Below are 16,725 nucleotides of genomic sequence, written 5' to 3'. Positions count from 1 at the left end.
TTAGTAATTCATGGTGAAGGGAGAGTTTAATAACTATCAGAAAGCTTTAGAAACAGCCTTCAGCATGATGCTTTATGTAAACGTTTCAACCCTTTACATGTCCCATATTGTAAGTTGGAGATTGTACATATTCTAAACACAATAATAAGTGTTAGCAGTGAATAGGTAATCATGTGACATGAACATATAGGTCACAGTTAGCAACTTGTTTCTTCTCAAGATGTGTGAATACATAGGAACCTTCTATAATTTTTCTGCAAAGCTCCTGTACAGTGATAGAAAGCTGCTGTACAATGATACAAAGCTCCTGTACAGTGACACAAAGCTCCTGTACAATGATAAAAGGCTTCTGTACAATGATACAAAGCTCCTGTACAATGACACAAAGCTCCTGTACAATGATAAAAGGCTTCTGTACAATGATACAAAGCTCCTGTACAATGACACAAAGCTCCTGTACAATGACACGAAGCTCCTGTACAATGACACATAGCTGCTGTACAATGACACGAAGCTCCTGTACAATGACACAAAGCTCCTGTACAGTGATACAAAGCTCCTGTACAGTGACACAAAGCTCCTGTACAGTGATACAAAGCTCCTGTACAATGATAAAAGGCTTCTGTACAATGATACAAAGCTCCTGTACAATGATACAAGGCTTCTCTACAATGACACATAGCTACTGTACAATGACACAAAGCTCCTATACAATGACACATAGCTACTGTACAGTGACACAAAGTTCCTATACAATGACACATAGCTACTGTACAATGACACAAAGCTCATATACAATGACACATAGCTACTGTACAATGACACAAAGCTACTATACAATGACACATAGCTACTGTACAATGACACAAAGCTACTATACAATGATACAAGGCTTCTGTACAATGACACATAGCTACTGTACAATGACACAAAGCTCCTGTACAGTGATACAAAGCTCCTGTACAGTGATACAAAGCTCCTGTACAATGACACATAGCTGCTGTACAATGACACGAAGCTCCTGTACAATGACACAAAGCTCCTGTACAGTGATACAAAGCTCCTGTACAGTGACACAAAGCTCCTGTACAGTGATACAAAGCTCCTGTACAATGATAAAAGGCTTCTGTACAATGATACAAAGCTCCTGTACAATGATACAAGGCTTCTGTACAATGACACATAGCTACTGTACAATTACACAAAGCTCCTATACAATGACACATAGCTACTGTACAATGACACAAAGCTCCTATACAATGACACATAGCTACTGTACAGTGACACAAAGTTCCTATACAATGACACATAGCTACTGTACAATGACACAAAGCTCCTATACAATGACACATAGCTACTGTACAATGACACAAAGCTACTATACAATGACACATAGCTACTGTACAATGACACAAAGCTACTATACAGTGATACAAGGCTTCTGTACAATGACACATAGCTACTGTATAATGACACAAAGCTCCTATACAATGACACATAGCTACTGTACAGTGACACAAAGTTCCTATACAATGACACATAGCTACTGTACAATGACACAAAGCTCCTATACAATGACACATAGCTACTGTACAATGACACAAAGCTACTATACAATGACACATAGCTACTGTACAATGACACAAAGCTACTATACAATGATACAAGGCTTCTGTTCAATGACACATAGCTACTGTACAATGACACAAAGCTCCTATACAATGACACATAGCTACTGTACAGTGACACAAAGTTCCTATACAATGACACATAGCTACTGTACAATGACACAAAGGGGCATATTCAATTAGCTTTCCGATTCACGTTACCGCGAAAAGTGCGCGTTCTTGGTGGTATTACGGTACCGCATTAACGCGGATTTTCATACGCAACCCTATGGGCTGCTAACGAAAATCCACGTTATTGCGGTACCGTGAATTAGCTTTGCGGGCCGTTCCGGCACGTTACCGCGGACCGGAATCGTAATTGAATATGCCCCTAAGCTCCTATACAATGACACATAGCTACTGTACAGTGACACAAAGTTCCTATACAATGACACATAGCTACTGTACAATGACACAAAGCTCCTATACAATGACACATAGCTACTGTACAATGACACAAAGCTACTATACAATGACACATAGCTACTGTACAATGACACAAAGCTACTATACAATGACACATAGCTACTGTACAATGACACAAAGCTACTATACAATGACACATAGCTACTGTACAATGACACAAAGCTACTGTACAGTGACACATAGCTACTGTACAGTGACACATAGCTACTGTACAGTGACATCTATTATCTGGAAAACATAGGTTTTAAAAATTTCTAGACAAATGAATTTTCTTTAATTTGGAACACCCTGTCTAAAATATTCTGAAATATATTAAATTACTTTTCCAATTAACCCCGTCTTTCCCAACATTGCCTACTCATTAAAACACCTCATTTAGACTCAAGAGTAAGTCCAGTTAGAAGGTAAATTGAGCTATATAAGGGTAATTTAAAATCTGCGTACAGGTTTACAATTGGGAAGGGGTGTGTCATCTTTGTGTGCACGAGAGAATCAACAAAATGCAGTAATAATTTGCTTTCTGATTTCCAGAAAAGAGATCTGCTACCTGTATTTAATCAAAATATAACATTTCCCATTTGAAACCAAAACTAAAGACATCCATATTAAATTATTTTCATACCTCCACCCTTGTCTCCATAGGGACCCTAGCCATTTGCTGAATTCATCACGATCCTATTACTTAGGGCCTCTGCTGTAATCTATGACCACCATAGTAACCTACACATAGCTACAAAATACAAGTGACTCCTGATTGCATCGCTGTGTCACTACTAACCAGGATCCAGCTGTCTTTTCTAACCCTTCACTGGATCTGTGTCCGCAGTAATTGTACATACTGACACCCTGCTGAACTACTGTGAGGGGACTCCACCAAAATGGGGAAGACAGGGTTAAAATCAATAGAATGTGGAAATTTTGTTTAACATTTACTGTTCCCTGACATTAAACATGAAATGGTTCCAAATAATGGTAGCTGCTGGTTATTCATAATTGTAAACTTCAAACACTGTTTGAAATGCATATAAGCGCATTCTGTGACAGTAAACCAATCGTGTACCTATGTCTCCCAGGTCTAAGTGGTGTTTTACAGTTCATTTATTGGGACAACTAATGATATCTTAAAACAGATTGTATATTTTCGTTTTAAGTATAACCTTTGAGGATCTCAAAATCTTAAAACCAGGAGGTGACCTTCAGACATCTGTAATCATGATGTAATAAATCTATGCCTACAGAATGGTTTGTTCTATTGCTGAAGGGAAGAAAATCTTCCCCTCACAGTGTTTAGGTTGAAGATCAACACAGCTTTCCTCTATCTTCATAAGCAGTCATTCCATTAATTAGACCTTCAATTCAACTTGAATTAAATTAGCTCTAATTAATAAGTTCATTATAAAGATTGACGCATCCTGTTCAAGCCTTGTGTGCTAAAAGCTGATAAACACCTTCACCCTAATGAAAAATTGATTAGATGGAACAAAAAAGGTACCAGTGAAATAAACCCCTTTCTCTCCCACCGCCAAGTTGATATTCTGGAGCTTTGAAGTTAATCAAACCATCACCGGTCTCTTAATAAGAAACTGAACCTACTGTAGATAGAAATGATTTTAAAAGAAAACAGAAAAGGCAAAGGTAGATTTCATATAGGAGTATGCTTCCTTGTGTTATCTTGCTATCCCAGCCAAATCGTAATCGGTTTTAAGGAAAAATACATTTATCACTAGAAAATAAATGTCTTTTTTCATTTATTTTTTTTATGAAGAGATCTATTTGTTTAAAGCAGATTCTCTCTTAACTTTCGTTGACATCAGAGAGAATGGCCATAGGATGATGATGGGCCTCCTCATATATAACACTGGTCTACACAAATGCATGGGATCTCTTCTTTAGTATCCACACATCATACAGATCATCCTACTCATCATGTAGCTGGTCCCATAGGGGACCTTTATTTACAGAACACCAGACAGAGATCTTGTAATAAAACTGTGCTGTCACATCCAACGCCATTCCTCAGAGTAAAGCTGGTTACACACAGTATGAACTTGCCTTTCAGCTGGAATGGATGTATCTGTTTGTATTTGGTTATACCTGTGTGTGGCTGAATTAGGTTAAGTGAGAAAAATACATTTTGGCACAGGTGTTCTGGTGGGGCAACGGTCCTCCTGCTGCATTTATTGCATGCTGCCGGTCCTGTTCCTAACCTTCTTAATATAGAAGTATTGTGCATGTATACACCTAGTACACCTATCTAATAGATTCCTGCCTGAACCATCACAGTACACCTATCTAATAGATTCCTGCCTGAACCATCACAGTACACCTATCTAATAGATTCCTGCCTGAACCATCACAGTACACCTATCTAATAGATTCCTGCCTGAACCATCACAGTACACCTGTCTAATAGATTCCTGCCTGAACCATCACAGTACACCTATATAAAAGTCAAGTCAACCCGTGCATATGATACTCATGCATTCTAGTCAAATCAAGCTACTTAAGGTGTTAAAAAGGTTCTTGTCATGCATTTGGGCCTAGCCCAGGCCTCCTCAGGGGAAGAGCGTTACTTCCCGACGCAAGCGCCCTTTTTTAACGTGGTTTTGTCCACATGTCACCAACTCATCATTTTTCTCCATCACCTCATCCTTCATTTTCATCGCCACATCCTTCATCAAGCTACTTAAGGTGTTAAAAACTCCCCACTGTCACCCCCGGCAACCACTAACCACTCCCAACTGTCACTTCTCCTTCAAGAAATATATAGGTCAGTGTATAACTCTGCCCAGCAGGTGGCGCTGCAGATTGGGTTTTTTTTTCCACACACGCCACTAGGCATTTATATAGTAGATTCCTGCCTGAACCATCACAGTACACCTATATAATAGATTCCTGCCTGAACCATCACAGTACACCTATATAATAGATTCCTGCCTGAACCATCACAGTACACCTATCTAAAGGATTCCTGCCTGACCCATCACAGTACACCTGTCTAATAGATTCCTGCCTGAACCATCACAGTACACCTATCTAATGGATTCCTGCCTGAACCATCACAGTACACCTATCTAATGGATTCCTGCCTGAACCATCACAGTACACCTATCTAATGGATTCCTGCCTGACCCATCACAGTACACCTGTCTAATAGATTCCTGCCTGAACCATCACAGTACACCTATCTAATGGATTCCTGCCTGAACCATCAGAGTACACCTATCTAATGGATTCCTGCCTGAACCATCACAGTACACCTATCTAATAGATCCCTGCCTGAACCATCACAGTACACCTATATAAAAGATTCCTGCCTGAACCATCACAGTACACCTATCTAATGGAATCCTGCCTGAACCATCACAGTACACCTATCTAATAGATTCCTGCCTGAAACATCACAGTACACCTATTACTTCAGAGACCTTGTTCAAATATAGTAATTGTTTGGATCGCTAATTCTCCATTGTGTGGTTTCTCAACTTGTGCTACATATACCGCTAGGGATGCATCAGGCAGATAAAAGGGGTACTTCCACCTGTTACATTACACTAGGAATTAGTTTAATGTATTAGGAATCAATACAACATATGCATAACAAATAAGGAGTATATTATACGTTTAAATATGTAAAAGATTTCTCAGTAAATATTTATTAGTGGATTTGGATATATTTTCACACAATTACGTCTATTTTTATTTATTTTCCCTGCTCATCAAACCATTGAATGGGACTCTGTCTTATATAAAGTCTCTCGTCACTTTATCACATTGTGCTTGTATTAGCTTCTCTACTTATAATCTGTTACATTTTATGCAGGTAAATTGAATCCAGTGTCACATTGTATTAATTAGAAGTGAAGAGACATTGTCAGAAATGTGTGGATGGATTACAGTTTACTCTATCTTAGCTGGAAACTATGATGGTGCAAGTTTTAGTCTTTATGAATTTCAATGAACTTATTTCCATGAAATTGGTATGGAAATTATACGATTAAGAATATATCATTTTAAACTAGGATTTTAATACCAATGTGGGTAAACCCTTGCAGGTAGGATCAATAGTCACATTTTATTCTGCATTCTGGTTCCAGGTGGTGCCATTCACCCCAAAGCCAATGATACTATTAGATGTTACAGATGCATCAGTCTGTTAGATTGCTCTATAATTACGATGATATTAAAATGGAATTATGTTATTTTGTTGAGGGGGTTTCTATATGTTTTTATTGAAAAAAGGGGTGTGTACCGGCCACTTTTGGTGTTTTGGGTTCTGATTAGCTTGAGGTTTTGGGTTCTGATTTGTTTTGCCAAAACACCCCACGAAAGGTTTTGGTTCTGATTTTGGGCTTTGGGTTCTGATTTTTTTTTAAAAAAGGATAAAAAGTGCTAAAATCCATTTTTTTGGTTTTTTTTTTTTCACTTCTACACTATTATTAACCTCAATAACATTCATTTCCACTCATTTCCAGTCTATTCTGAACACCTCACACCTCACAATATTGTTTTTAGGCCAAAAGGTTGCACCGAGGTAGCTGGATGACTAAGCTAAGCGACACAAGTGGGAGGCACAAACACGTGGCAGGATCAGTGGACTTAAACAGCAGTACCACTGGACTTATACGGCAGGATCAGTGCCTTGCTCGTAGTCTCCTAGGTAACGCAAATAATCTGTATAAATATGCACACAGGGGCATGGCCAGTAAAATATGGAACACATACTTTATGGATAAACAATGTCACTAGACTTTATGCCGAGAAGCTAACCAAATAGTTTTCTCCATACAAGATACTCCCAACTATTCACTGAAATACCTAGCTTTTATCACCACGTAAATGAACTCAGCAGTCAGATCCATAATTAAGTGTGTCATCACACAAGTCAGGTTCGGGATAGACTCATCACAGTTCAGGTAAATTTAACATGTCCAAACAGATCATTGTGTATCTGTGATGGTCAGGGACACGTGGCCCCTGTGATATGTTCCCCAATAACTGGTATCTGTCAGATTTCCTCCAGGTCACCCTGCTGCCGTCTGTCCAGATGATCACATTGTTACACTTAGAGGATGGGCAGCTGCCCCTTCCCCAGCACATTGTGGTTGTTCCACCACTGACAGAATATGTGCAGTGTAATGTCAGGTTACCATTCACTGATCCTGTCACATGTTCAGCTGCTGCCAGACCTGAGCGGGGAATTTATGCGATTAAAGTCTCGCGAGATCCGACGCGAGACTTGGACGTCAGAGCCTCATTTTGAGTTCGTTTTTCCGCCGTAAATACCCGAACAGTGCTCGGATGCCGTCGGATCCGCACTGTTCGGGTGGGCTCGGATTAGCGCAATCCGAGCCCGCTCATCTCTAATTGAAAATAATGTATATTAGATTTACAGTTCTTTCTCTTTCCATGACATAATATTCAAGTTATTACAAAGCAAAAACAATTTCTCTTTTGAGTTAATTTATTTATTATATAAGTATAAAATCTTCTAAATCAAACAATGACTTCAATGCACCTATTTCCTTACAACTTCCTTCATGTACCTGTATGTAAAGCAGCTGAGGCTAACTTTTGGAGTCCCAGAATTTTATTTTTTATTGATATCCTGCACAGTTTATAAGATGTATCATACTGTTTTTAAAAAGTGTCACCGTTTACACAGCTCTTCTGGCTGCATGTTAATATTATATATATATATATATATTATCACATATTCATCATATATAATCACACTTGCCATCTTTAACAGTTGCTCTCAAGTGGCAAGTGCCTGGATTGGGGGGGGGGGGGAGATTTGGAAATAATGTTATATTCAGTTTGGGGTAATGAATTTAAAAATCTTAAATGGGGAAATATATTTCAATATTTGTAGGTATTAGTGATTGTTTTAGTGCAAGTTGATGATGTGGTATAACATACTGTAACCAATCAGATGTTGGCTTTCATTAGTCAGACTACACTAGATGTGTAACAGTTGGTATCTGATTGGGTGCTGTGGTTGAAAACACATGGATGAAGTTTGTACCATGTTATTACATTAACACAATAAGTATAGTTTGAATATACAACGTGGAAAAGACCTAAGTTTGAACAATCTAGAGTTGTCTAGAGGATGTGATCATTTTAATAGAATACTTCCAGAGTCTGTTCTGGTAAATCTCCAAGATCCTTTTCATCTTTAGCACGGCAGCAATCACATACCAGCCATCCCCAGATTAGAGAAACCCTTTTTATCTGTAACAAAGGCAGTTATTATTTATATATGCCTGTTATCATCAAAAACAGTTGTGGACCGTAATTCAAGACCAAGGGAGATGCAGTTTGATACCATAAAGAAATGATTGTATTGTTAGCAAAACTGGATATGAAGCACTATGTCAAATACCTTGGCTGCAAAATATTTGGGGTTATTTCTGATACCTGTGCAATAATTCATAGCTTTGACTAATCTAATACAAGTTAGAAAATGTAAGACAAATATTGTCGGTTTGCCACAGCCAGCAGAATAGTAGGCTAGCATTATATTCCCTTTAGAACCTCCGTCAGACCAAAGTTTGATGGCACATGATTAGGTAGTGTTAGTAATCTGTACTAAAACATCAGTGAATGTCTGTGATTCCTTATGTATAGGCTAATAGAATAGAACTGTGTATTGGCAGTAACACTATGCATGTTTGAAATTCAGCCTTTCAAAACGTTTACCTAGAGAGGTGAAGGGAGCGAACTACATTGTGTTGCAATTAGCCAGTTTAAATTATCAGGTAGAAGTAGAAAAAATTTAATATTTATACCACAGCAGCAAAATCTGCCATATTGGAAAATATCATCATCATCATCATTTATTTATATAGCGCCACTGATTCCGCAGCGCTGTACAGAGGACTCATTCACATCAGTCCCTGCCCCATTGGAGCTTACAGTCTAAATTCCCTAATATACACACACACACACACAAACACACGCACACACACAGACAGAGAGAGAGATAGAGAGAGACTAGGGCAATTTTGATAGCAGCCAAATAACCTACTTGTATGTTTTTGGAGTGTGGGAGGAAACCGGAGCACCCGGAGGAAACCCACGCAAACACAGGGAGAACATACAAACTCCTCACAGATAAGGCCATGGTCGGGAATTGAACTCATGACCCCAGCGCTGTGAGGCAGAAGTGCTAACCACTTAGCCACCGCGCTGCCACAAAATACCCCCCCCAACTTTCACTATGTTAGCATTGTTCTAGTTAGGCATGTGATAACCAGGGGTCTGATTGACAAGAAAGCAGCATTTCCCACTGTAGAGAATGTTATTTATATACATGACATTACCTGGAAATCACAGGAAGTAGTACAGCTTCACAGCAGATAAGAGACTTTCACTATTATTATGGCACAACTCATCATAGATCATACTTAATGAGCACTTGTACAGGTTCTCTCTGTATATATTATTTAAAGCGACTTCTGTGTGATCAGGGCTACAGAGCTTTCCCTTTGAGCAAAAGGTTAATCTCTACATGCCACATTATTACACAATAACGCCATGGAAGTTTTTTACATTCATCTGTGTTAGTGACAGGGCTTACCCCGTGAGTTGTAATTATATAAGCATGGATTATGTGAGCTTTAACTTTGTGTTCCATTTATTGCCATAAATTACTTCAAGGCACAATCATTATTAAAGTGTGGGCTAAAGGCTTATCTGCAAACAAATCAATTGAAAGGTGCAGCTGCACGTGGGGCCAATTGAACTAATTGAGTGCAGAGCTGTGATATGAATCATAGGCCAGTTCAAAGTTCTTGTATCTCTTTTGGACCTTCAGAAATGCTGCTTTGTTGTAGCCAGTGATGCTCTTTTATCACAGTTCCTAGCTCACCTATAAAACATCAGACAAAGCTTTCTAAACCATCCAGGATAAAATGTATATTTTAAAAGACTAATCTAAAAGCCACTTGCCCTTCATGTAATGCGTTCTAAGTTGTAGGATCATCTTTTTCATGGGAAAGATGATCAAACTTCTGCAGTGTTCTATAATATCTGTTTCTCTCATGTGCTGAAACATTTTAACATTTTCTCTTCTTTACATTGTATAGAAATTTGTGCCGTTGACTGTGGCTCTCATGGAGTCTGCATGGGTGGGTCATGCCGGTGTGAGGAAGGGTGGACAGGGCCTTCCTGTAGCCAAAGAGCCTGCCACCCTCGCTGCTTGGAGCATGGGACCTGCAAAGATGGGAAGTGTGAATGTAACCAGGGCTGGAATGGAGAGCACTGCACCATTGGTAAGTTACGTTACTGCATGGGCCATTTCAATTGTTTCTTCTGTCATATGTGAATGTGGCCATCATCTAATACAGTATTATACATTATGTGTTAGTGTAATTACCTGATATTTTTATGTATGGCTAATACTTCCTCCATCTCCCCCTAACTTCTGGTTTTCCTCTTCAGTGGGCTTTAAAAGGAATGGAATTGATCACTTGTATGTATAACGTTCTAATCATCCCAAAAGTCAAAGTTCTACTAATACTGGTATCAGAATGTATGAGGTTATGTATATGTTACAGGCTGCCTTTCACTTTCAGATCCTCTAAAATTACATTTTCTTTAAATAAAGTATCAAATCAGGGTTTCACTTAGAGTTTGGATAGTCTGCACTAGCTTCAACCCCAACCACCCAATTTGAAATAAAATGTCCAAACTCTGACCTAATCCAAATCCCAAACCATAAGTGAAACCCTGAAGTCAGGGTTTGTTTCTTGCTATTTTTTGTATTTTTTTTTTTACAAATTGGGATTCAGGTTGGTGTGGAGGGTTAGGTTGGGTTAAGTTTGGGGGTTTAACCCAATAACTTTATTTAAAAAAGATGTGATACGCCTCACGGTTAAGTACAAAGCCTGAGATGCGTGAAGAGCGGGTTCAGGACAGTTCATGTGGGTGATACAGTAAAAAGCACAGCAGGCGCACAATAAGATAGTAATGCAATTAGTATTACATGTACAAGCTGATAGGCAATTGGAGAAAAGGATCAAAGACTTTATTCAAGCACAGTATCTTCCACTTTTTCTGAGATCATCAATAGTCAGCAAATACAAGACACTGTAAATGTGGTGTAAATATGAATGTTATCATGTATCACTTAAATGTTTACTATTTATGCCTTTTAGTCAGTATCTCTTTATTTGTTACTACTGTCTTAATACTACTTGTACACAAGCAAAATAGAGAACAAGATCATTCTCTGTTATCCTACGTGAATCCCACAGCCATTACTTACATGTAAGGATATAATCTACTTACTGTCCACCATGAATGATTATTGTAAATCAATGTAAGTGCCTCTGTGTTTTGGCATATTGAAACCCTATTGATGCTGCCCAGATGTATTTGTACACTAGGGATTGTCATTGCTTTAGACTAGACCATTAGGATATGATCAGTATATTGACACACATTAGTTCAGTATCATTAGCTTTTGTCACACAGTTTCCTAAATGTAAAGCAGTGAAGTAGATGTGACTTTTGTGCACACTTTGTTCCCCTGACATGAGTGACTGCAGCTTGCTCGAGACCCACTTCTCTGTTGCCAGTGCCTTAGGTTAAACTGGGGCTTGCCTGAAGCACTATTGGATCTCGCTTTACTCCCACTGCCTTCTAGTGTATATGTGTTATGCATGGTAAATAATATGGTCAAACCGTACAAATATGGAAATAGCATACAGTACCTCCAGGAGGTAATGAGTCAACATCACCATCTATTAGTGGATTGTTGGTGGAGGAAAGTTACAGTCAATGAAATTAAATCCACTTTACTACCATTGGGAAGTCAGGCAACCGTTTTCTCCCCGGTTTATGTAACTCTATATAGTGGTGATGTCCTGCTGCTGGGTCTTGTGGCATGGATTGTACTGCACACAAATGTAAGGAGGCTTTTGTGTCCCATTTTTTAGAGTCCAGTCCTTCATTGAATTGCTCTTGGGTTGTTTATTGAGCTACATTGACTTTCAGGTACATTTTGTCAATTGAAATGGAATTTGGCCAAGGGAAAAATTGTAATTCCCTTACAATACAAAATACCATTTATTTGTTATTGATTGTAACTCCTCTGTACACCTATGTAGCAGATAACTAAGGATCACAAAGACATAGTTCATGTTCAGATGGAAGTCGGGCAAATACCTTTGTGCCCATTCCCATATTACCCCAGGGTCTAGGATTCTGGGCATTTAAATCTGACACACCGCTAGGGAATTCTCATACAAGCAGTGTGAAAATTCACAATTATAACCAGTTTGAATTGTTTTTTCCCCCAACATCTACACTCTTATGAAAGAGTTGTCATCTCCTGGGTAACTCCAGAATTCGGCAATTATGTTTTTCTTTAATAGTTGTCTTATTTTAAAGAGCAAGTAAACAAATATATAATGAAATATTTATATTTATGCATGGTAAGCTTCATCAGACCAATTAATTGAAAATGAAAAATGAATATCTTATACAACGCAAAGGAAAAAAAACTGGTAGTCATCAGTCATTCCTCCATAAAGGAATGGGGACTAACATACTATTGAGTCCTGCAGTAATTCCCAGCAGCAATTAAACAATGAGTTGATGTTCTATTTAGAACCTGCACTGACCTATATGATTTGCATATGTACTCAATAAACTGATTCTGGGCACTTTTATGGTGTGGTGCATTCTCTCAGCAGAAGTGGTGGGGAATCTTGAGTCCGGGAGACACCAGAATTCCGAGTAGGTCTTTCAAACTCCTGGGAGAGCTGGCTATTCGCCCGTCGCCTGCCCACTTGATGGTACGATTCGCAGTGACGCCGTAAAGCCATATTTCAGGCTAAATTTTAGGAGGAAAGTGTAAAAGTTTAATGAAATTACATCAGTGGAACTTAAGTGATAGAAGGTTGTACTTCAAGGGCTAAATTTACTAAACGGCGGGTTTGAAAAAGTGGAGATGTTGCCTATGGCAACCAATCAGATTCTAGCTGTCATTTTGTAGAATGCACTAAATAAATGAAAGCTAGAATCAGATTGGTTGCCATAGGCGACATCTCCATTTTTTCAAATCCACCGTTTAGTACATCTAGCCCCAAGTCTCTCCACACACCTTGGTGTACATTTTCTGAGGCGTCTCGCACCTACAAAGCATGTGTGCTGGACAGACTTTCCAGGTACACCAATGCAAAGCTAAGTCATCTTGCGGGTCATGTAGTGTTATGTGTGCTTTGTACATGAGGCACTATGTATTTAACACAAGCATGCTGCATTCAGAGTGCCTATTCTACAATAGATCAGATGTGTTGAATCTATCATTGAAGCAGATCAACACTATATAGAAAGAAAAATTCTAGAATCCTGAGCTAGAAATTAAAATGTTTAAATCTGTATTTGGCCACTTATTACATGTGTTAGTTACTGTTTATATATGTAATAGTGTGTGCTGTTCTGTAAATTATACGGCTATTATAAGTTACTTAGGAATTCTGTGACCACGTAACTTGTAATATTCATAATAATTTACAGTATGTGGTGCATTATTCCTTATAATACATAACTTTTCCTAATCAACGCGGAAGTCATCAGAATTCACAGATTATAAAAAATGACATCAGAACTCACCATTTATACAGATATTATTTACAGGAGTGGATACATAGCTTATATTAACAAAGTTTGTATATTATATGCATACATGCCAACTTTCAAAACCTCTCCCCCGGCAGAAGTCATGTGACAGGGGGTAGGAGGGGGCGTGGTGACGTTGCCATGTCACCATAGTCCCGCACCCACTATAAAATGTCAAAATTGCGGCATTAAATAGTGGGGGCAGGGCTTAATGACACAATTAAGACCCGCCCCCGCTATTCAGTGCTGTGAATCTCTGCAAATCCGGGAGGTTTGCCTACTCTTCTGGAAGTCCGGGAGGGCTCCCCCAAATTCATGAGCGCCTCCTGGGAATTACGGGAGAGTAGGCAAGTATGATTATATGTACATACTGTTCCTCAATTACCATATGTATATATATATATATAGAAATAAATATATGTATTTGTGTATATATATATATATATATATATATATATATATATATATATATATATATATATATAAATGCTTTACCATCTTCGTCTCCATTAGGCAGTCCTAGTTGTATGAATTTAGCAAATAATTATGTTGTTTGGAATTCTGTCAAAACACATTGCTTGACATACTTTAGCTCTGTATTTTAGTACATCTAATAGATTATAAACAAATCTAAATTGCAAATATACAAATTTGCATTAGAGGAAAGCTGCCTTGTTTTGACTTCCCAACACCTTTTTCTTCTTGTTTTAGAATGAAAATAAAAATGTTTTTTTTTGGTTTTTTTAAAACATTGGAATGGGTGTATACGGCCATCTGCTATACCACTTGCCCGCAGCTCCATCACTTAACACATAAGACAGGCTACAGCTGTTTAATTGCTACAGTGTTGAACAATTATCTATCTGCCCAAAATTTATATTTATATGTGTATGCATAGAAACCATGTGGTTAAACATAAGTGATCTAATTGTGATCTAATATCATTAAGCATTCATTAATTAATCCCCTGTGGAGTAATGAACAATAAAAAATAAATAAATAAATTCTTAGTTGGTTTAAATAAATGTGAGATAGCAGCTCGATGATTTTAATTAGCATGTTATTTGCAGGTTGCAATCCCGTCTGTTGAACATTCCTTCAGCGTCTATACTATGTGCATAGAACTGTTTTTCTATATTTCTCACTAGCTCTTTCTGGAAGGCTAGAAGTCTGTTCTAACATTGCTCATTCTAGCATATGAAGTTGTGACTTCTCTGCTTCCTTTTAATAAAATTGACAAAAGAGAACTGCTGTGCATGACAGGCAGACTGATGTACTAACAATCCCACAAATAGATCTTGTGGTTTTTGGCATTTGAAGTAATATATACGTAAAATACACAAGTGAGGCTAATAAATGTATAATATATTGTTAGTAATATTTGTGTAAATGCAGAGTTCTAATTATACTTGCCAACTTTTAATATCCTGGAGAGAATTTCAAATGGCAAGTGCGACATTTTAGCTTCACCCCCCTATGATGAAATCCCACGATCGCATCATCGTGCCGTGGTGGTGGGGTCAACATGACAGGATTTGCAGTGATTTGTTTCATTGAGGCCCTGTCCCACCCACTTCACGGTTGTCAATATTATTGCAGCCCTGAATTTTAAGTACATCATGTACAATATCTCCTGAAAAAAAAAGAATGCAGTGGAAAAGTTTTGGTCTATAGACGCTCATGTTTGGCACAGAGCAGCTAAGGATAAAACAAATCACAATTTTAAAAAGCAATAGTAGGAATGTATAAATTGAAAGATTGCCATGACACAATTAGTGGCACCCATTTGAGCAATTCAAATGAATTTGTAAAGAAAAGCTAGATTAGACTCAAGTGAGATAAATTAAAAATTAGGTGTACTTGTGATAAATTGTCAGTGCTAACATGACTTGAATTAACCAATGAGTAATAGCTTCAATGTTTAAAAAGGCCAATTGTTATTCCCTGTTACTGTGTTACAATGGTAAAGGCAAGAGAGCTGTCTGAGAGCATTAGAAGCACTGGTGGATACGGGAGGGGGGGGGGAGCAATCCAGGCAGTCACCCCCCAGTCCCCCCCCCCCACCTTCCCAGCAGCAATCTTTATACCTTACAACTGTGGTCGAGAGGTCTGCTCACAGGGAAAGAGGAGGCGGGGCCAAACAGGCTAACCAATCAGAGTAAAGGAGGGAAATGGTTGTGCAAAGTCGCCTCCCCTAAAAAAAGAAAAAGTCTAGGTCCGCCCCTGATTAGAAGTGCTATTATCACTAATCACAAGACCTCTAAAGGGTACAAGGCTCCGGAGACCTTGAAATCCTAGCAGAGAACAGTGCGCAGTGTTATTAAGAAGTTTGCTACTCATTGAACTGTGAATAACCTTCATGGACGTGGGGGAAAGAGGAAAATCTATTAGAGAAGTCTTCGAAGGTTAGTATGAAACTGTGGAAAAAACGCTGTGTAAAACATCCAGCAGAAGGCTGACCTGGAACAATCTGGAGTGATGGTTTCAACCCGTACCATACGCTGCACACTAAACCAAGAAGGGCTTTATGAGCGAAGGCCAAGGAGGACCCCACTGCTGAAAAAAAGTAAAAAAAAAAGAAAGGAATGACTGATTTTTGGCAAAACTTGCCTAGACACACCAAATTCTTCTGGGCAACAAAATGAAACTTTTAAAGAGAACACCCTACTTAAGGTTAAATCTGGGGGAGGATCCATAATGTTGTGGGGCTGCTTTGCTGCCTCTGGTGCTGGAGGCCCTGACCGTATTGAAGTTATCATGAAATCAGAGTATTACCAAGGCATTTTTGAGTGATATATGCTACCCAGTGTAAGAAAACTAGGTTTGGGTCGAAAAACATGGGTCCTCCAGCATGATGAAGATCCAAAACACACATTCAAAAGCACAAAAGAATGATTGAAAAGGAAAAAATGGACTGTTTAAAACTGGCCAGCAATGAGTCCTGATCTCAATCCAATTAAAAATCTTTGGAGAGAGTTGAAATCTGCCTATGGGAAAA

General features: G+C 38.5%; 1 protein-coding gene and 1 non-coding gene across 15 annotated transcripts in view; one reads left to right on the top strand and one right to left on the bottom strand.

The window, feature by feature from the left end:
- The window catches only part of TENM3 (teneurin transmembrane protein 3), a 763,547-nt gene that overhangs the window by 608,551 nt on the left and 138,271 nt on the right, over nt 1-16,725 (top strand). For all 14 annotated transcript variants that reach the window (XM_075197350.1, XM_075197334.1, XM_075197322.1 and 11 more), the window contains one exon: nt 10,187-10,372. In XM_075197350.1, the coding sequence (XP_075053451.1) occupies nt 10,187-10,372 (186 nt within the window). The remainder of the gene's footprint in view (nt 1-10,186; nt 10,373-16,725) is intronic.
- Nucleotides 6,936-7,007, bottom strand: LOC142137220 (small nucleolar RNA SNORD50). Its single transcript, XR_012687864.1, has one exon. It is a non-coding gene; the product is annotated as a small nucleolar RNA SNORD50 (small nucleolar RNA).

Source organism: Mixophyes fleayi, chromosome 1, assembly GCF_038048845.1.
Source record: "Mixophyes fleayi isolate aMixFle1 chromosome 1, aMixFle1.hap1, whole genome shotgun sequence".
In the NCBI taxonomy this organism is placed as follows: domain Eukaryota; kingdom Metazoa; phylum Chordata; class Amphibia; order Anura; family Limnodynastidae; genus Mixophyes; species Mixophyes fleayi.
Note: the sequence above shows the minus strand (reverse complement) of the source record. Positions and strands in the feature narration are given on the sequence as shown.